The sequence below is a fragment of the Chiloscyllium punctatum genome, chromosome 49, assembly GCF_047496795.1.
Source record: "Chiloscyllium punctatum isolate Juve2018m chromosome 49, sChiPun1.3, whole genome shotgun sequence".
In the NCBI taxonomy this organism is placed as follows: domain Eukaryota; kingdom Metazoa; phylum Chordata; class Chondrichthyes; order Orectolobiformes; family Hemiscylliidae; genus Chiloscyllium; species Chiloscyllium punctatum.
The window spans coordinates 41014617-41036965 of record NC_092787.1 but is presented as its reverse complement, the minus strand read 5'-3'; the positions used below and the strand labels follow the sequence as shown (position 1 = coordinate 41036965).

Below are 22349 nucleotides of genomic sequence, written 5' to 3'. Positions count from 1 at the left end.
CAGCATGGCTTTGTGAGGGGCAGGTCATGCCTCACAAACCTTATTGAATTCTTTGAGGATGTGACAAAACACATGGATGAAGACAGAGCAGTGGATGCGGTGTACATGGATTTTAGCAAGATGTGTCATACGATTCCCCATGGTAGGCTCATTCAGAAAGTAAGGAGGCATAGGATACATGGAAACCTGTCTGTCTGTGTACAAAAATGGCTGACTCGTAGAAGACAGAGGGTAGTAGTTGATGAAAAGTATTCAGCCTGGAGCTTGATGACCAGTGATGTACCGCAGGAATGTGTTCTGGGACCTCTGCTATTTGTGATTTTTATAAATGACTTTGATGAGGAAGTGGAAGGGTCAGTTAGTTAGTTTGCCGATGACCTGAAGGTTGGTGGAGTGGTGGATAATGTGGAGGGCTGTTGTAGGTTACAATGGGACATTGACAGGATGCAGAACTGGGCTGATAAATGGCAGATGGAGTTCAACCTGGAAAAGTGTGAAGTGATTCACTTTGGAAGGTCAAATTTGAATTACAGGGTTAAAGGCAGGCTTCTTGGCAGCTTGGAGGAACAGAGGGATCTTGGGGTCCATGACCACAGATCCCTTAAAGCTGCCACCCAAGAAGGCGTTTGGTGTGTTGGCTTTCATTAGCAGGGAGATTGAGTTTAAGAGCCACAAGGTAATGCTGCAGCTCTATAGAGCCTTTGTTAGACCACACTTGGAATATTGTGTTCAGTTCTGGTTGCCTCATTATAGGAAAGATGTGGAAGCTTTAGAGAGAGTGCAGAGGGGATTTACCAGGATGCTGCCTGGACTGGAGGGCAGGTCTTATGAAAAAGATTGAGGGAGCGAGGGCTTTTCCCACTGAAACGAAGAAGCATGAGAGGTGACTTTATAGAGGTTTGCAAGATTTTGAGAGGGTTAGATAGAGTGAATCACCAGAGACATTTCCCAGGGTGGAAATGTCTATCATGTGGGGGCATATTTTAAGGTGATTGGAGGAAGGTTTAGGGGAGATGTCAGAGGTAGGTTCTTTACTCAGAGAATGGTGGGTGCGTGGAATGCTCTGCCAGCGGTGGGAGTAGAGTCAGAGACATAAGGAACATTCTTGGATAGGCACATGGGAGTTAGTACAATGAAGGGTATATAGGTTAGTCTGATCTTAGAGGATACTGGATTAGTGGTGCTGGAAGAGCACAGCAGTTCAGTCAGCATCCAACGAGCAGCGCTGCTCGTTGGATGCTGCCTGAACTGCTGTGCTCTTCCAGCACCACTAATCCAGTTTTGGTTTTCAGCATCTGCAGTCATTGTTTTTACCTTGATCTTAGAGGATGTTGAGAGTGTAGTGCTGGGAAAGCACAGCAGGTCAGGCAGCATCTGAGGAGCAGGAGAATCGACGTTTCGGGCATTAACCATTCCTGATGAAAGGCTTATGCCTGAAAAGTTGATTCTTCTGCTCCTCGGATGCTGCCTGACTTGTTGTGCTTTTCCAGCAACACACCCTTGACTCTGAGCTCCAGCATCTGTAGTCCTACTTTCTCCTGATTTTAGACGATAAAAGATTGGCACAACATCGAGGGCTGAAGGGCCTGTACTGTGCTGTACAGTTCTATGTTCTGCTACCCAAGGCTCTTTCATTAATTGTATAACGTTTGTTGAACCAAAGTGCAATACCTTGCATTTATCCAGATTGAACTTCACTTGTGATTTTTCAGCCCACTGGCCCATTTAGAGTAGATTAGATTCCCTGCAGTGCAGAAACAGGCCCTTTGGCCCAACCAGTCCACACCGACCCTCTGAGGAGTAACCTACCCAGACCCATTGCCCTCTGACTAATGCATCTAACACTATGGGCAATTAACATGACCAATTCACCTGACCTACACGTCTTTGGACTGTGGGAGGAAACCAGAGCACCCGGAGGAAACCCACGCAGACACGGGGAGAATGTACAAACTCCACACAGACAGTTTCCCGAGGCTGGAATCGAACCTGGGACCCTGGTGCTGTGAGGCAGCAGTGCTAACCCATTTGGTCAAGATCTCTTTGTAACCTTAGAAAACCTTCTTCACTGTCTGCTATGCCATATGTAAGTTGTTATCTGGATTTGTGTTACAGTGCTGTGCAGGTCTTGCTGAAGCACATATGACAGCTGGCTGCCCAGAAGAAGCCATTCGATACTACCTTGAGCTGCTCGCAATCCTGGAGAAGAGTGAACAGGAAGCCCGGGACCGATACTCTGGATATGAGAGTCACGCTTTATCCATCAGGTACCTTGCTGAATTCAGTATACAGGATTACAAAAGGTAGCCAGTTAGAAATGGAGAGAGTGACTGCTGCACTTAGCTTTCTCATTACTTTACTAAGTTAAAAATCACACAACACTGGTTATAGTCCAACAGGTTTAATTGGAAGCACCAGCTTTAGAGTGCTGCTCCTTCATCAGGTGGTTGTGGAGAATAAGATTGTAAGACACAGAATTTATAGCAGAAGTTTACAGTGTGATGTAACTGAAATTATATATTGAAAAAGACCTGGATTGTTTGTTAAGTCTCTCATCTTTTAGAATTACCATGTTCAGTTCTTTCATATGTAAATCGCCAAACTTTTTAAAAGTTACATTGTCAAGTGAACTTTAAGAATTGGTGTCATGTCGGGCCAGATAATGCATTGAAGGTGTGAGCTGCCCTGTGTGAGACTGTCTGTGCTACAATGGTCAGACTGATTCTAATCTAAAAATGGGATTTACAGAATCTTACATGGATTCATGCAGTTTTTGAGCAAAGTAAAACATAATTCTGCAAGTACAAATTCACCCCATAAACTGACATGTGTAAGTGGGTGTGTGTGTATGGGGGTGGCGGGTGGCGGTTATGGGTGTCTGTGAGACAGTGTGTGAATGTGTGTGTGTGTGTGTGTGTGTGTGTGTGTGTGTGTGTGTGTGTGTGTGTGTGGTGTGTAAAGGGGTGTAAGTCTGTGAGAGGGTGCATGTGTGAGTGTGGGAGTGTATGTGTGGGTATAAGAGAAAGGGTCTGTGTGAGAGTGTGTATGTGTCTGTATGTGTGTGAGAGTGTGTGTGTATATGTGTGAGAGTGTGTGTGTATGTGTGAGTGTGTGTGTATGTGTATGTGTGTGTGTATGTATGTGTGTGAGAGTGTGTGTGTATGTGTGTGTATGTGAGAGTGTGTGTATGTGTGTGTATATGAGAGTGTGTGTGTGAGAGTGTGTGTGTATGTGTGTGTGTATGTATGTGTGTGAGAGTGTGTGTATGTGTGTGTATGTATGTGTGTGAGCGTGTGTGTGTATGTGTGTGAGAGTATGTGTATGTATGTGTGTATATATGTGTGTGTGTATGTGTGTGAGAGTATGTGTATGTATGTGTGTGTATATATATATGTGTGTGTATATGTGTATGTATGTGTGTGAGTGTGTGTGTGCATGTGTGTGTGCATGTGTGTGTGTATGTCTATGTGTGTGTGTGTATGTCTGTGTGTGTGTGAGTGTGTGTGTGTGTGTGTGTGTGTGTATGTCTATGTGTGTGTGTGTGTGTGTGTGTGTGTGAGTGTGTGTAGGACATTTGGGTGGCCATCCTCCAAGGCGGACTTTGGGACAGGCAACAACGCCATATGGCCGAGCACAGGCTGATAGCCAAGGTCGGTACCCATGCAGGTGGCTTCAACCGGGACCTCGGGTTCATGTCACACAACAGGTGACCCCACTACACTTCACACATACACAGACAGATGCACACACACAGACACTCCTACGCACACACACACACTCCTACACACAGACATTCCTACACACGCACGCGCGCACACACAACCTCCTACACACACACACAGACTTCTGCACACACACATACACACACTCCCACAGATGTGCACTCTCACACAGACCCTCTCTCATTCACTCACACATACACTCACACACACACCCTTTCAAAGGCTTGTACCCCTATACACTCATGCTCACACACACACACACTCTCTCAGACACCCACAACCGCCACTCCCCACCCCCACACACACATCCAAATGCTGCCTGACCTGCTGCACTAATCCTGGGAATTACAGACCAGTCAGTCTTGCGTCAGTGATGGGCAAAGTATTGGAGAGGAATTTGAGAGACAGGATTTATGATTACTTGTAACACCATAGTTTGATTAGAGATAGTCAGCATGGCTTTGTGAGGGGCAGGTCAGCCCTCACAAACCTTATTGAATTATTTGAGGATGTGACAAAACACATTGATGAAGGCAGAGCAGTGAATGTGGTGTACGTGGATTTTAGCAATACATTTGATAAGGTTCCTCGTGGTAGGCTCATTCAGAAAGTAAGGAGGCATAAGATACAGGGAAACCTACCTGTCTGGATACAGAATTGACTGGCCCAAAGAAGACAGAGGGTGGTGGTAGATGGCAAGTATTCAGCCTGGAGCTTGGTGACCAGTGGGGTTCCACAGGGATCAGTTCTGGGGCCTCTGCTCTTTGTGATTTTTATAAATGACTTGGTTGAGGAAATGGAAGGGTGGGTTAGTAAGTTTGCCGATGATGTGAAAGTCAGTGGAGTTGTGGAGAGTGTGGAGGGATGTTGTAGATTCTGACGGGACATTGACAGGATGCAGAACTGGGATGATAAGTGGCAGATGGAGTTCAACCTGGAAAAGTGTGAAGTGATTCATTTTGGAAGGTCAAATTTGAATATAGAATACAGGGTTAAAGGCAGGATTTTTGGCAGTGTGGAGGAACAGAGGAATCTTGGGGTCCATGTCCACAGATCTCTCAAAGCTGCCACCCAGGGTTATTACAAAGGTGTACGGTGTGTTGGCTTTCATTAGCAGGGGGATTGAGTTTAAGAGCCACGAGGTTACGCTGCAGCTGTATCGAGCCCTGGCTGGACCACACTTGGAATATTGTGTTCAGTTCTGGTTGCCTCATTATAGGAAAGATGTGGAAGCTTTAGAGAGAGTGCAGAGGAGATTTACCAGGATGCTGCCTGGACTGGAGGGCAGGTCTTATGGAGAAAGGTTGAGGGAGTGAGGGCTTTTCTCATTGGAGCAACAAAGGATGAGGGGTGACTTGTTAGAGGTGTACAAGATGTTGAAAGGCATAGATCGAGTGGATAGCCAGAGACTTTTTCCCATGGCGGAAATGTCTATCATGAGGGGGCATAACTTTAAGGTAATTGGAGGAAGGTTTAGGGGAGATGTCAGAGGTAGGTTCTTTACACAGAGAGTGGTGGGTGCATAGTAGTAGAGTCAGATACATTAGGGTATTTAAGTGACTCTTGGATCGGTACATGGAAATTAGGTTAGTCTGATCTTGGAGTAGGATAGAAGGCCATCACAACATCGAGTACTGAAGGGCCTGTACTGTGTTGTATAGCTCTATGTTCTATGTATCTAACCAAAATTACAATTTATAAGCACTACCCACCAGGGTCAGTTTGGGCTAAATGTTACATATTAACAGGATGTTGTACCACTGAGATGATGCAGTGTTCTCATTAGTGCAGTGTGTGGGCATCAGGTTCGAATGGTCTGTAGGGTTCCTGTCGGCATGTACTATATACAGAGTTATGTTAGTGTGGTACGTTGGAATCCCATTTGTGTAGCATGTAGACTTCCAGTAAGTAAAGGGTGCGGGGTCCTCCCTGAGGGAGTTTGCAGGGTCCCACTGAGACAGAGTGCAGGGCTCCCCCAGAGATACCCTGTGGGGTTCCCGCAGAGGCAGGGTGTGGGATTAGACTATAATGGGGTCAAGGTGTCGGGGGATAGGCTGTGATGGGAGGAAAAAGCAACTAGGATATGTTTCAATGGATAAGTCAGAGAATTGGGAGATGAACCTCATTTGAAATAGAGATTTTGTTTTGTGTTACATATCAGAGTAAGTTTCCTTTAAAATTTTGCCTGAATTAATATAAAGGTTGCCTATATTTATCCGCTTTCCACAGCATGATTCAGAGTGAGCAATTTATTTGTTCCAGAAGGCACGGTGGCACAGTGGTTAGCACTGCTGCCTCACAAGCGCCAGAGACCTGGGTTCAATTCCCGCCTCAGGCAACTGTGTGGAGTTTGCACGTTGTCCCCGTGTCTGCGTGGGTTTCCTCCGGGTGCTCCGGTTTCCTCCCACAGTCCAAAAATATGCGGGTCCGGTGAATTGGCCACGCTAAATTGCCTATAGTGTTAGGTGAAGGGGTATGGGTGGGTTGCGCTTCGGCGGGTCGGTGTGGACTTGTTGGGCCAAAGGGCCTGTTTCCACACTGTAAGTAATCTAATGTAAGGCTAATTCATGTGAGTTTCTGGACAGTTTGTTACTTTTTGTGGTGTACTTCAATGATTTTGACTAAATGCAGAGGGTATTATTATATGCAGAGGGTTTGCAGATAATGCAAAAATTGCTTATGTGGCTGCGAGTAAGAAGGGAAGCTGCAGGCAGCAAGAAGATATCGGTGTACTGTTCAGGTGGGCAGGAAGTAGCAAATGGTCTTCAGTGCAGAGGAGTGAGGCAATGTATTTGAGGAGGTTAACAAGGCAGGGGTAAACAACTGGACACTGAGAGGCACTTTGCAGAGCATGTCCACAGATCCCTGAAGGTAGATAACTAGGAAGGACATTTAACGATGAAGGCATCCAGTACAGTTTCCTTCATTTATTGAGGCAGGAACTAAAATGCACATAAACAATTAAATGTTAAAGGAAGGATGTAATCACACTCGAGAGGAACAAAGGGCAATGAAGAAGGTTATCTAAGATTACAAAGAGATCTTGATTAACAGGGTCAGTGGGCTGAGGAGTGGCAGATGGAATTTAGTTGGGATAAATGTGAGATATTGCATTTTGGGAAAGCCAACAAGGGCAGACCTTATACAATTAATGGTAGGCCCCTGGGTAATGTTATAGAACAGAGAGACCTCAGGGTTCAGGTACATAATTCTTCAAACTTTGCGTCACAGGTGGACAGAGTAGTTGAGAAAGCTTTTATCACACATGCCTTCATTGCTGAGACCTTCGAGTAAAAGAGTTGGGATGTCATGTTGAGGTTATATAGGATGCTGGTGAGGCCTCTTCTGGAGTACTGTGTGCAGTTCTAATTATCCTTCTATAAGCAGGATGTTATCAAATTGGAGCAGGTTCAGAAGAGATTTCCCAGGATGTTGCTGGGTTTGATTTACAAGAAGAATCTGGTAGGCTGGGATGTAGGAGGGACATGTAGGAGGTTGAGGGGTGACCTTATCGAGATTCAAAAAATCATGAGGGCCATAGAAAAGGTGAATAGCAAAGGTCTTTTCCTTAAGATGGAAGAGTTCAAAACGAGGGGACATATTTTTAAGGTGAGAGGAAAAAGATTTAAAAAGGATGCAAGGGGAACTCTTTCACACAGACGTTCCCATGTGGGATTGAACTGCCAGAGGAAGTGGTGGATGCAGGTCCAGTTACAACATTTTAAAGACATTTGGATAAGTATATGAATAGGAAACAAAGTTAAAAATCACACAACACCAGGTTATAGTCCAACAGGTTTAATTGGAAGCACACTAGGGCTCCACTATCACCTGATGAAGGAGCGTCGCTTCGAAAGCTAATGTGCTTCCAATTAAACCTGTTGGACTATAACCTGGTGTTGTGTGATTTTTACACCCCAGTCCAACACCGGCATCTCCAAATCATGAATAGGAAAGGTTTGGAGGGATATGGGCCAAATGCAAGCAAGTGGGTCTAGTTGAGTTCAGTATTATGGTCTGCATGGACTGGTTGGACCAAAACATCTGTTTCCATGCTGTATGACCCTATGACTCTGAGATTGTTAGTCTGTTCCTTGGGCTGGAGAATTTTAGCTACATAGAAAGTTTGAGCAGGTAGGTTTTGTTTATTTTGTCATTGACGAACTGAGGAGAATGTGGGTTGTGTGTTGTGGATAGTAGTGTCCCTGCCTCTGAACCAAAATACCCAGGATCAAGTCCATCTGCTTCAGAGGTGTGCCATAATGTCTCTGAACAGGTTGATTAGAAAATATCTGTAAGATAGTACATGTAGGGCAAACGAAGCAAAGAATTGAGGAGAGATTTAATTGAGCTGTATCAATGATCGGGGACCTGGATAAAGTGGATAGAAGGAGCTATCTCCCATATTGCAAAAACGACAATAGCTGTGGGAATGATGAAATACCATTGCTAGAGAGATGAAAGAAGAAAAGATTTCATCCAGAGGGTGATGGCATTTGGAACAAAATGCTTGAAAGATGATCGAAGCAGAAACCCTCACAACATTAAAAAAAAATCTTGAATATGGACTGGATCTGCTGTGACCTCAAGGACTAAGAACTAGGAAGTGAGGCTAGGTCACTGTTTTTCAGATTGTGCAGATATGATGGGCTGAATGACCTTCTGTGCTGTGAATTTTGGTCATTTACCTATGAGAGTGGTTTCTGTAATGTCAAACAGAGGTACCAGTCTGCTCAGCAGTGTTCCAGGTGATGGTACTAGTCCACATGGTACAACACAGATGACAAGCCAAATCAATTCAGCCTCTCTATGTCTGGACTCTCAACACAGAAAAATTAAAACATTCAGTACTGTTCAAAATTGCTCAATTGTTCATAGTCGCACTTTATGAATGACTGATCTCGGATACCAAGTTTATAACTTTTTATGTGACTAGGAATAGGATATAAATCCATCTTTATGACTGCATTCACATTCCTATATTCTATGCATAATCTAATTGAACCATCTGGCTTAGGAGCCTGCACTATGGAAGAACAGCTTGGTTTGATCAATTGATTATCCAACATGTATTGGATTTCTTTTCTTCCTTTGGCCTGTTTTTCTGGGTATAACCAATATGGGTTTTGTTTATGGGGTCTGAATTTTTTTCCTGAACTAGGGGGCATAGGTTTAAGGTGAGTGGGGAATGATTGAAAAGGGATCTAAGGGGCAACTTCTTCACACAGAGGGTAGTGAGTGTATGGAGTGAACTGCCAGAAGAAGTGGTGGAGGCTGGTACAATTACAACAAGGCATCTGGATGGGTATATGAATAGGAAGAGTTTAGAGGGGTAAGGGCCCATACTGGCAAATGGGACTTGATTATTGTAGGATATCGTGTCGGTGTGGATGAGTTGGTTTGATGGATCTGTTTTGTGCTGTACATCTCTATGACTCTGTTTGGTTAATGTGGTTCATTCAAGTGTAGCTTTATAAAGTCCTTTGTACCTTTGTACCAACCATACATTTACCCCCTCATCTAACACTACGGGTAATTTAGCATGGCCAATTCACCTGACCTGCACATGTTTGGACTGTGGGAGGAAACCGGAGCACCCGGAGGAAACCCACACAGACACGGGGAGAACGTGCAAACTCCACACAGTCAGTCGCCTGAGGTGGGAATTGAACCCGGGTCTCTGGCGCTGTGAGGCAGCAGTGCTAACCACTGTGCCACCGTGCCGCCCATAATTGCATGCAATATTCCAACAGTGGCCTAACCAATGTCCTGTACAGCCACAACATGACCTCCCAACTCCTGTACTCAATACTCTGACCAATAAAGGAAAGCATACCAAACGCCGCCTTCACTATCCTTCACTAACCACTTGTGGTTGGTTAAATTAAATGTGAGAGAAATGGGTCTTAAAATAGCTAAAGATGTTCTGGGGTGTGAAGATGATTCCCAAATTTGCAAAGAAAGTTTAGAAAGAAAAGACCATACTCTTAGAATTAGTAAAGAGGTTAGAATTGGGTTTAACCAAGGACAAAAGTAAAGCTGAAATGTAAGGGAATTACTAAAATACTTAAGTGTGCCAGGGAAACAGACAAGTGCAGTAGTGTTAGAAAAACATAAATTACAATTGAGGAAAATGGAGTTAGAAGATAAACAAAGGGAGAGAGAGAGAGGCAAGAGACAGAGAAGGTTCTTAGCTGAGCAAAAAGAGAAAATTTGAACTTGAGAAGTTGTGACTTAGTCAGTAAAGTCAGGTTAACAGGATGGAGATTAAAAGAGAAGATAGTGATATATACAAATATGTCAAAATTTGCAAAATTTTGATGAGAAAGATGTTGAAGCCTTCTTTATTTCATTTGAAAAATTGGTTAGGCAGATGGGGTGATCCAAGGATTTCTGGGTAATGCTAGTTCAGACTAACTGGTAGGCAGAGCTCGTGAGGTATTTGCTGCGCTGTCAGATGAGGGGTCAAGAGATTATGAAGAGGTCAAACAGGCTGTTTTAAGTGGTGCTTATGAATTGGTACCAGAAGCATGTAGACAGCAGTTAAACATAAAGAAGGAACCAGGTCAAACTTATGTTGAGTTCGAAAGAATTAAACATAGTCATTTTGATAGATGGGTGCGAGCTTTAAAAAGAATTAATACCTTTGAGGCTCTAAGAGAGATTATTCTGCTGGAGGAGTTTAAAAACTCACTTCCAGAGATGGTAAGAATTCACGTGGAGGAACAGAAAGTTGAGGAAGTGAGACGGGCAGCAGAATTAGCCGATGAGTTCATGTTGTGCATGAGACAAGCTTCCGGCCAGGATCTCATACTGTGAGGGATAGAAGTTGGGAGAAGGGGAGGTCCTACACTACGAAACAAAGAGTAGAGAGCTTTGATGAGAGTTTACCACAGGTTAAAGAAACCCATGAGGATGAAATGGAGGTGAAAGACCTCGGGTGTTTTCACTGTAATGGAGTGGGACACAGAGAATTACAGTGCCGGTGGTTTCAGAAGGGCACTGGGAAATGGTGTTTTCACCGCCAGAGTCACCGTGCTGGTCATTAAAAGAAGGCACTGTAAAAAAGATGTGGTAAAAGAAGTTAAGCCAGTGGCATTAGTGAAAGTAATAAAGGAAACCCCTAGAAGACTTGAGGAGCTGTAGGAGAATGCACAATCTGGGCATGGGCTGAATATGGAGTCAGTGCCTGACCTCTATAAAGAATTTGCCTCTGTGGGTAAAGTCTACTCAGAAAGAACAGGGGAAGAAGGGCAACAAGTTATAATTTTGAGATATACCACTCTCCAATAATAAGAGAGGAGTGAAGTTGCACTGTTTCTGATCTGTTACCTGACAGTGTAGTAATTTGTAGGATAGATGGACAGAAATTTAGCATTCCCCTATTTGAGATCAGGTTGGAGTGCCAACTCAAGACAGGGGAAGTAACAGTAGGAGTGATTGACAGAGTGTCAGTTCCAGAATTCAGTTTGTTCTGAGGAATTACTTGGCAGGATCCGAGGTGAGACTGACACTCCTTGTTGTGGAGAAGCCCAAGGAAGACCAGGGAACTGAGGAGTTAAAAAAAAATCCTGATATTTTCCTAGAATGTGTATTAACAAGATCCCACTGTTAGAAGTCACAGCACAAAGAGAAAACTAAAGAGAAAGATGAAGGAATTGAGGTTCAGATAGCAGACACCTTGTTTGACGTAATGGTGCAGGAAAAACCTGAACAGGCAGAGGGTCAGAGAGAAAGGCTAAGGGACTTGAATCAGAAAGACAGGATGATAAAAGATATGAGAACGGTGGATGTGTACTCCGAAAAGGAGGCAGAGAATATTCCTGAGGGTCATTTTCTGAAAGATAGAATTCTATGATGAAAATGAAGACTTAGGTTAATGCAAAGGAGAAATGGGCAAAGGTGCACCAGATTGTGTTGCTGGTAGCATACAGACAGGAAGAGTTACAGATAGCAGATGAACTAGCTGTAGGAGGTCACCTAGGTGTACAGAAGACTCCCGGCTCATGTACAAAAAGTTTTTTTCTTGGGCTGGAATGCACAAGAATGTGTCGCACGTGCCAAATGGTAGGTAAGCCCCAGGCGATAATAAAACCAGCACCTTTGCTGCCAATTCCCACTTTCGAAGAACTTTTCATGCGGGTTATAATTGATTGTGTAGGTTCCCCTCCCGAGAACTAAAAGTGGGAACCAGTACTTGTTAATCACAATGGATGTGTCTCCCAGATTTCCCGAGGCAATTCCATTACGGAGTATCAAGGCAAAAAGGGTGGTAAAGGAATTAGTAGCTTTTTTCACGCAGTATGGGCTATCCAGAGAGATTCAGTCAGACCAAAGCCTAATTTTACTGCTAAACTATTTAAGGAGGTCATGGATAGCTTAGGTATACAGCACTTTAAATCAAGTGTGTATCATCCTGAACCCCAGGGAGCTTCAGAAAGGTGGCATCAGACCCTGAAGACCATGTTGAGAGCGTACTGTCAGGATTACCGGAATGATTGGGATAAGGGTATCTCATTGGTATTGTTTACCATGAGAATCTACTCAGTCTATTCCCCTCGAGTTAATATTCGGGCACAAAGTGAGAGACCTTTGAAATTAATTAAAGAAAAATCGACAGGACTAAAGTCAGAGATCTCACACTTAGATTATGTATCGGAGGTGAGGGAGAGAGTCAATTGAGTAGGTGAGTTAGCTAAACAGCATCTAAAGAGGGCACAGTATAGAATGAAGCAGGTGGCAGATAAAAACTGAGACTCGGACATTTTCCCAAGTGTTAGAATTGTTACCAGTGATAGAAGATCCCTTCAAAGCCAGGTTTAGTGGTCCCTATCAGATTGAGAAAAGTTGAGTCAGGTGAACTATCTGGTAAAGATGCCATTTAGAAAAAAACGGTATTGGGTATGTCATGTGAACATGGTGAAAACGTATTGTATGGGAGAGAATGAACTGGAGAAACAGGTGTTAGTTACTGCCCTGCAGAGTGTGGATTTTGAGGTGCCCCAAAATATGATAAAAAATGAAGAAGTCCTTGAGGAGTGGGATGGTGGGTCAACTATCTGTCTCATGAGCATAGAATGCAGTTGAGAGGTTTGTTACTGCAGTTTGAGGACATATGTAGGAATCAGATGGAAAGTAGACGTAGGGAATACTGCTCTGATAAAACAACACCCCTATTGGCTTAATCCTTTCAAAGCCAGGCAGGTCCAGATGGAGGTGGAGGCCATGCTCGATGAGGATATCATCAAACCGAGCCAGAGTGAGCGGAGTTCGCCAATCATCTTAGTTCCCAAACCGGACAGGATGCAACGATTTTGTGTGGATTATCAGAAGGTCAACGCTGTTACAAAATTGGACTCCTATCCAATGCCGAGATTGGAGGACTGTATCGAGAAAGTTGGACAAGCCAGTTACATGACCAAATTGGACTTACTGTGTGATTACTTGTAGGTACCTTTAGCAGAGATGGAAAAAGAAATTTCTGCGTTTGTAACCCCAAATGGGCTATATCAATTCAAAGTGATGCCCTTTGGAATGAAGAACACGTCCACCACATTCCAAAGACTCATGAACAGAGTTGTGGCTGGGTTAACAAACTGTGCAGTCTATTTGGACAATGTAGTGACCTATAGTAAGTCCTGGAAAGATCACATGGTACAGTTGGCAGAGCTCTTTGAACGACTACAAGAAGCAAAACTGTTGATAAACTTAAACAAAACTGAATTCGTGAAAGCAGAGGTGACGTTCTTGGGACGTAACATCTTCATGGAGCGTTGACCCCCATGGAACGCAAAGACGAAAGCCATCGAGGAATTTCCACAACCAACCTCGAAGAAAGAGGTGCTTTGATTCTTGGAACTAAGAGGATTCTATCGGAGGTTTGTTCCAAATGTCAGCAGTGTAGTGGCACTGTTAACCGAGTTGCTGAAAGAGTAACACAAGGTTTTGGTGACAGAACAATGCCAGTTGGCATTTCACCATTTAAAAGCAATATTGACCACTGCACCAGCTTTGCTACACCAAATGTTTTGAAACCCTTCAAAGTTGCCATCGATGCTAGTGATGTAGGAGTTGGAGCTGTACTCCTACAGGAAGATGAGGATGGGATTGAACTGCTAGTTAGTTGCTTTTCAAAGAAACTCAACATCCACCAAAGGAAATACTCCACGATCGAAAAAGAACGATTGAGTTTGATACTGGCCTTACAACATTTTAATGTGTATGTCATGAACAATGTGTCAGAGATGGTTGTGTACATGGATCACAATCTACTTACATCATTGGAATGCTTTATAGAGAAGAATATGCGACTATTTCATTGGAGTCTTATTTTACAGTCTTTTAATTTACAAATCCTACATGTTGCAAGCCATAACAATGTAATCGCAGATGCATTATCGCTGATTTAACTGACAAAGTATAGATGAGATTGGTTTTTATTCAATGTTATGTATATGTATGTGGAAAGAAGTTAATTTGAAATTAGATTAAAGTCATTTGTCTGTCATGGTAATGTGATTAAGAAATAGAAACAATAAATAAGAAGTCAACTTTTCATTATATTGTTTCATTTTTTTCTTAAGGGGGGAGGTGCTATGAAGGTGTAGGTGTGTACTGTATCTTTAAGAGAGAGAGAAAGCTAGCAAGGACTGATTGAAAGCACAGAGTGTGCTGAACAATTTAAAAATGTAATATTTGGTAAAAACAAATAGCTGGAGTTGTGTTGCCATGGAACAAAAACAAATTCAAATTCAGCCAATCAGTTTAAATTCTGCCCCAGACACCGAAATCCAATCGAGATTGGTTTGATGTCATCCCAAACTGCAAAATTCAATGAAATGATCTGATGTTTTGAGCTGTAAAACTGGACATTTTGAACAGTTGCGAGGGGGGACTGCGAAGAGCACCAACAAGTACACTCTGTTAGCGGAATAGCTCTCCAACAGGTACCTGTCCATAAGAAACGTTGTGCAGCAGAAGACCGAAGAAAAGATGATCCAGGAAAATCTACAGAGGCAAATCAACAAATCTAGCTGGTTTTGAAATGTGATGGTTATTTTTCTGCAAATCTTAAATGGTATTGTTTTCATCAGACCAGTATTGTAGAGTGGGAGGTAAAAGATAGGTTTAAGAGAAAGGAATTGTAAATAGCTGTTGTATTAATGTTCTGTTTGGACTTAAAGAATAAAATTGTTAATTTTTACTTTAAATAGTGACCTCTGGGATAGTTCTTTGCCTCTGGAAATGTAACAGATTAAGGCATGAGGTGAGCTTCTCTGTGTGTCAGGCTTACATTAGCGGAGGAGTTTACCCCATGTCATCACCCCACCAAAATTTCATCTCCTGACCTGAAACCTCTGATTGTTGCATGTTTACCTGTCTACTGGTTTTTGGAAGTTTTCAAATGGTCCTGTGCAATTGTACAAGCTTCTTTTTAACATTCATTCACTGGTTGAGAATTGAATTGAATTAAATTTATTCTCACGTGTACCGAGGCACAGTGAAAAGCTTTGTCTTGCGAGAAACACAGGCAGATCACAGAGTCAAGTATCATAGATAGTAAATAACAGGAAAACAGCGGCAAAAACAAAAAACACAGGGACAGGTGAATGTTAAGAGTTTGTGAGTCCATTCAGTATTCTAACAACAGTAGGGTAGAAACTGTTTCAAAACCAGCTGGTGCGTGTGTTCAGGCTTCTGTACCTTCTCCCTGATGGTAGAGGTTGTAGAAAAACATTGCCAGGGTGGGATGGATCTTTGAGAATACTGGCAGCCTTTCCTTGACAGCGGGCCTGGTAGATGGATTCTGTGGATGGGAGGTTGGCCTTTGTGATTGTCCGGGCCGAGTTCCCCACTCTCTGTAACCGTCTCCGATCTTGAATGGTACAGTTGCCAAACCAGGTAGTGATACATCCAGACAGAATGCTCTCGATGGCGCACCTATAAACGTTGGCAAGGGCGTTCACTGTCGTGGCAAATGTCCTCAGCTGCTTAAGGAAGAAGAGACGTTGTTGGGCCTTTGTAACCAGTGTGTCCACATGATGGATGTCGCTGGCTAGGTCAGCATTCATTGGCCATCCTAGAGGGCAGTTAAGAGTCAACCGTGTTGCTGTGGGTCTGGAGTCACGTGTAGGCTAGACCAGGAAAGAATGGCAACTTCCTTCCCCGAAAGCACACTGGTGAGCCACCAGATGGGATTTTCCAACAATTATCATTTGACCATTAATTCCAGGTTTATATTGCTGAAATTTTAAACCATGTCCCAAGAACATTACCTCTCGATTAACAGCTTAGCAATAATTCCACTAGGTCATCAAACTGCATTAATTCAATGTAAGAGGCCTAACAAGGAAGACAGATGAACTCAGGGCTCAGTTAGGAACATGGGACTGGGATATCATAGCAATTACAGAAGCATGGCTCAACACTACAGGAAGGATAGAATGGGAGGCAAGAGAGGAGGGGGAGTAGCATTTTTGATAAGGGATAGCATTACAGCTGTGCTGAGGGAGGATATTCCCAGAAGTACATCCAGGGAAGTTATTTGGGTGGAACTGAGAAATAAGAAAGGGATGATCACCTTATTGGGATTGTATTATAGACTCCTAATAGTCAGAGGGAAATTGAGAAACAAATTTGTAAGGAGATCTCAGCTATCTGTAAAAATAATAGGGTGGTTATGGTAGGGGATTTTAACTTTCCAAACATCGCCTGGGACTGAGAGGAATTTGTTAAGTGTGTACAAGAAAACTTTCTGATTCAGTATGTGGATGTACCTACTAGAGAAGGTGCAAAACTTGACCCCCTCTTGGGGAATAAGGCAGGGCAGGTGACTGAGGTGTCAGTGGGGGAGCACTTTGGGGCCGGTGACCATAATTCTATTAGGTTTAAAGTAGTGATGGAAAAGAATAGATCAGATCTAAAAGAAAAGCCAATTTTGACAGTATTAGGCAAGAACCTTCAAAAGCTGATTGGGGGCAGATATTCACAGGTAAAGGGACGACTGGAAAATGGGAAGCCTTCAGAAATGAGATAACAAGAATACAGAGAAAGTATATACCTGTTAGGGTGAAAGGAAAAACTGTTAGGTGTAGGGAATGCTGGATGACTAAAGAAATTGAGGGTTTGATTGAGAAAAAGAAGGAAGCGTATGTCGGGTATAGACAGGATAGATCGAGTGAATCCTTAGAGTATAAAGGCAATAGGAGTATACTTAAGAGTGAAATCAGGAGGGCAAAAAGGGGACATGAAATAACTGGCAAACAGAGTTAAGAAGAATCCAAAAAGATTTTACAAATACATTGAAGACAAAAGGTTAACTAGGGAAAGAATAGGACCCCTCAAAGATCAGCAAAGCGGCCTTTGTGTGGAACCGCAGGAGATGGGGAAAATACTAAATAGAACATAGAACATGGAACAGTACAGCACAGAACAGGCCCTTTTATGAAATGCATAAAAGTGGATAAATCCCCAGGACCTGATCAGGTGGACCCGAGAACTCTGTGAAACTAGGGAAGTGATTGCTTGTCCTCTTACTGAAATATTTGTATCATTGATAGTCACAGGTGAGGTGCCGGAAGACTGGAGGTTGGCAAATGTGGTGCCACTGTTTAAGAAGGATGGTAAAGACAACCCAGGGAACTATAGACCGGTGAGCCTGACCTCGGTGGTGGGCAAGTTGTTGGAGGGAATCCTGAGGGACAGGATGTACATGTATTTGGAAAGGCAAGGACTGATTAGGGATAGTCAACATGGCTTTGTGTGTGGGAAATCATGTCTCACAAACTTGATTGAGTTTTTTGAAAAAGTAACAAAGAGGATTGATGAGGGCAGATCAGTAGATGTGATCTATATGGGCTTCAGTAAGGCGTTCGACAAGGTTCCCCATGGGAGACTGATTAGCAAGGTTAAATCTCATGGAATACAGAGAGAACTAGCCCATTTGGATAAAGAACTGTTTCAAAGGTAGAAGACAAAGGGTGGTGGTGTTGGGGGGTTGTTTTTCAGACTGGAGGCCTGTGACCAGTGGAGTGCCACAAGGATCGATGCTGGGTCCTCTACTTTTTGTCATTTATATAAATGATTTGGATGTGAGCATAAGAGGTACAGTTAGTAAGTTTGCAGATGACAACAAAATTGGAGGTGTAGTGGACAGCGAAGAGTGTTACCTCAGACTACAACAGGATCTGGACCAGATGGGCCAATGGGCTGAGAAGTGGCAGATGGAGTTTAATTCAGATAAATGCGAGGTGCTGCATTTTGGGAAAGCAAATCTTAGCAGGACTTATACACTTAATGGTAAGGTCCTAGAGAGTGTTACTGAACAAAGAGACCTTGGAGTGCAGGTTCATAGCTCCTTGAAAGTGGAATCGCAGGTAGATAGGATAGTGAAGAAGGTGTTTGGTATGCTTTCCTTTATTGGTCAGTGTATTGAGTACAGGAGTTGGGGAGGTCATGTTGCAGCTGTACAGGACATTGATTAGGCCACTGTTGGAATATTGCATACGGTTCTGATCTCCTCCTTATCAGAAAGATGTTGTGAAACTTGAAAGGGTTCAGAAAAGATTTACAAGGATGTTGCTAGGGTTGGAGGATTTGAGCTCTAGGGAGAGGCTGTTTTCCCTGGAGCGTCGGAGGCTGAGGGGTGACCTTATAGAGGTTTACAAAATCATGAGGGGCATGGATAGGATAAATAGACAAAGTCTTTTCCCTGGGGTCGGGGAGTCCAGAAATAGAGGGCATAGGTTTAGGGTGAGAGGGGAAAGATCTAAAAGAGACCTCAAGGGCAACTTTTTCACGTTGAGTGTGGCAAGTGTATGGAAAGAACTGCCAGAGGATGTGGTGGAGGCTGGTACAATTACAACATTTAAGAGGCATTTAGATGGGTATATGAATAGGAAGGGTTTGGAGGGATATGGGCCGGGTGCTGGCAGGTGGGACTAGATTGGGTTGGGATTTCGAGTCGGCATGGATGGGTTGGGCCAAAGGGTCTGTTTCCGTGCTGTACATCTCTATGACTTTAAAACTCCTTTAGAAATGGACACATTTCTAACATTGAGGATTTGTTTTTCTGACTGAACAATGTGTCTCTAATCTGCTTTATTGATCTCCTTGTTTCACAGCCATAAACTAACTTAAATGGCTAATGCTCAATAGATTTATTGGGGAATCTCTGGTGTAAAATAAAGCTGACCCTTCTTCCTAATTCTTTGGACACTTCATAACAATAGGCTTTGATCATTGTTTTGAGAGTCTGCTGATATCTCTCCAAAGTACATGGGTCTGTGGTTGGTATGCTGTCAGTTTTAGTTATTTAATTCCCAAGTTGCTAATAATATCCTGAAAAAGGTTTGACATAAAGTGTGATCCTTGATTGCACTATATTTCCATTAGTGGACCATAACCAGCAAAAAACTACTAGGCTTTCCACTACCACTGATTACCCTTAAGGGAATAGCTATAGAATACTTTGTCTTTGTTCTCTTTCTAAAACCAGCTGCTTTTCAAAATGGAATTCTTAACTTCAACTCTCAGTTCCAAATCAAAATGTAAGAGAAATATAAAAGAAAAATAGTGATGGCCTCAACAAATAAGTGTTAGATCTTTTCAGTGGAGATACTAAATGTCTTGAAGGGCATAAAAGTACCTCAAATCAACTGGCGTTTGATAGTCTGCCTCACTCAACGCTGCTTTGACGTGTCTGGACAATCCTCTTCTTCATGGCTGCACGCTTCCCTTCCTTTCTCCAAAAACAGAATGCATTTTGTAAAATAATTAAAATGATGCTGACTTCACTGCTTTTGTGTATTTGCTGCAGAGAGTTCTGGAGCTCGGAGAGACAGGTGACTGTGTACCTGAACCTGACCAAGGCCTATTGGATTATTCAACAGCACCACAAAGCATTAGTCTTTGGGAAGAAGTATCTGGAACATTTAATAGGGGGACCACTGACTGGATACTGCCAGGATGTAACATCTGCTTATCATCAGGTGGGTAGGTTCAAAATCATTTGCAATTATGGATTGTGATTGAGAGCAATTTGATCTGACAGCTGGTAGAGCAAAGTGTTCAGATAACTGTTGTCTGACTCTGATCAAACTGGGTCTGCTGGAGGTTGGATTCATTTTGGAATGCTTGGGTGTCAAGTGGGCAAAATGTTGAGTGTTTGGGCAGATTCCACCAGCCTTAGGAATAGGTGAAAGTGAAGGCTGCAGATGCTGGAGATCAGAGTCTAGATTAGAGTGGTGCTGGAAAAGCACAGCAGGTCAGGCAGCATCTGAGGACCTTTTCCAGCACCTCTCTAATCTAGACTCCAGCCTTAAGAATAACCCACTCCTGAACCTGAGTTTGTTGGTGGTTGTGGTTGGGAGTGTGTAATTGTCAGTTTTGACATCCTGAGTCTTAATCCCTAAAAGAAGTCAGAAAATGCTGTGTAACAGGAATTTAACTCTGTCACGTTGAAACAAATAGCTTTAGAAAGCAATTCTTTGGACACTTCGTAACAATAGGCTTTGATCATTGTTTTGAGAGTCTGCTGATATCTCTCCAAAGTACATGTGTCTGTGGTCGGTACTATTGCTCACTCCCTATTTGTGGTTCCCGAAGACATTTTCCATGATGCGCTTGTTCCTGTTTGGTGATTCGGGGTTGAGCTTGGTGTTACATCTTCGGACATTTCAAATGAAGCGTATCCTGGAAGCCTTTAGTAATTCATGAAGCAAGTTCCTCATCAGGTTCAGGATATGTGTCCGAGAGATCTACAACAGGTGCATTAAATTAGAACTAAATCTTTATGTAGTACTACGCTTCCTTTGTACATTGTTTTCTTGGAGTTGTCAGGTCTTTTTGGGCTGTGTCAGTCATCAGGTGAGTTATCAATAAGAGGCAAAGTAATAAAGCCTATGTTAGGATTACCATGCAAGTACATGAATGGTACAGGAGATTGGTGAGTTGCATGGATCAAGGAAGGGTAGAACTGGCTATTAAATATTCCTGGATACAAGGTTTCCAGGACAGATAATCCAAAAGAAGGGATGTCAGAGCGGGATAGAAAAAGCAAATAAGAGAAAGAAAAGAGAATGTGAGAAGAGACTGGCAGCTCATCTGAAAGGGAATCTGGAATGCATCTATGACCATAGTAAAAGGGTGGTTAAGGGAGGAATGAGATCAATGAGGTACCAAAAGGAGGATTTACACCTGGAGGCAGGAGGCACGGCTGAGGCTCAAATGAATATTTTATATGTTTTAGCTTTACCAAAGAAGAATATGCGAAAGAGGCCGTTCAGAAACTTGAAAGCTTTAAACTTAATGAGGAGGAAGTGTTGGATGGGCGATTTGTACTGAAGTTGGTAAAGCATCAGGACTGGGAGAAAGTGAGGACTGCAGATGGTGGAGATCAGAGACAAAGAGTGTGGTGCTGGAAAAGCACAGCCGGTCAGGCAGCATCCGAGGAGCAGGAGAGTCGACATTTCGAGCATAAGCGTGTCATCAGGAAGCATCAGGACTGGATGAGATGCTTCCAAGGATGCTGGAGGAAGTGTGAATGGAAATTCTAGAGGCACTGTCCATAATTATCCAATCTTTGTTTGACTCAGCAGTGGTACCAGAGCACTAGAGAATTGCAAATGTTAGATCCTTGTTCAAAAAATGGGAAGGTTGCAACCAGGCCATTTTAACCTAGATGATCGATAAGAATTTAGAAATAGCTATGTGGGACAAATTTAACGGTCACTTGGCAAATTTAGTTAATTAAGGAAAGCCAGCATGGATTTATTAAAGGCAAATTATATATAATAATTGGATTCAATTCTTTGGTAAAGCAACAGAATGGGTTGATGAGGATGACGTGATGGATGTGACAAGAAATTTGATACAGTGCCATACAATGGACATGTGAGCAAAGCTAGAACTCAAGGAGTAAAAGTGTCAGTGACAATGTGAATACAAAATTGGCAGAGTGACATGAAAACAGGGTGAATGGTTGTTCTTTGGAGTAGAGGAAGGTTTGTAGTGCAGCTCCCTAGGGGTCATTGCTGGGACCGTTGCTCTTCCTGATATATATTAAGGACCTAGATTTTTTTATACTAGGCACAGTTTAAAAATTTGAAAAATATTATACTGTGAGCAGTTTTGGTCTGCTAATTTAAGAAAACATATACTGGTGTTGGACACAGTCCAGGGAAGGTTCACTGGATTGATCTTGGGTATAGAGGTGATTTCTCATGAGGAGAGATTGAGAAGGTTGGGCTTGTACACACCTGAATTTAGAAGAATGAGAGAAGACCTTATTAAAATATAAAAGATCTTCAGGGTTTGACAGAGGTGGATGTCGAGATGTTATTTCCCCTTGTGGGGGAGCCGAGGATCAGAGGATCATAATCTCAGAATGAGGAGTCACCCATTTAAGACAGAGATGAACAGAATGTTTTTCACTGAGGGTCATCAATCTGTGGAATTCGTTGCTGCAGAGGGCTGTCAAGGTTAGGTCGATAAGTATGTTCGAGGCTGAGAAGAACACATTTTTAATAAGTGAGGGAACCAAGGGTTCAGGGGAAAAGGCAGTTGGAGTTGTTGGTTATTAGGTGATCCATGATCTCATTGAATGGTGGAGCTGATTTGATAGAGCAA

General features: G+C 43.0%; 1 protein-coding gene across 1 annotated transcript in view; it reads left to right on the top strand.

Moving 5' to 3' along the window:
* LOC140469286 (uncharacterized) overlaps positions 1-22349 on the top strand; it is a 70214-nt gene that overhangs the window by 23395 nt on the left and 24470 nt on the right. The window contains exons 5-6 of the mRNA XM_072565628.1: positions 2116-2267; positions 19540-19711. Coding sequence (XP_072421729.1) covers positions 2116-2267; positions 19540-19711 — 324 coding nt within the window. The remainder of the gene's footprint in view (positions 1-2115; positions 2268-19539; positions 19712-22349) is intronic.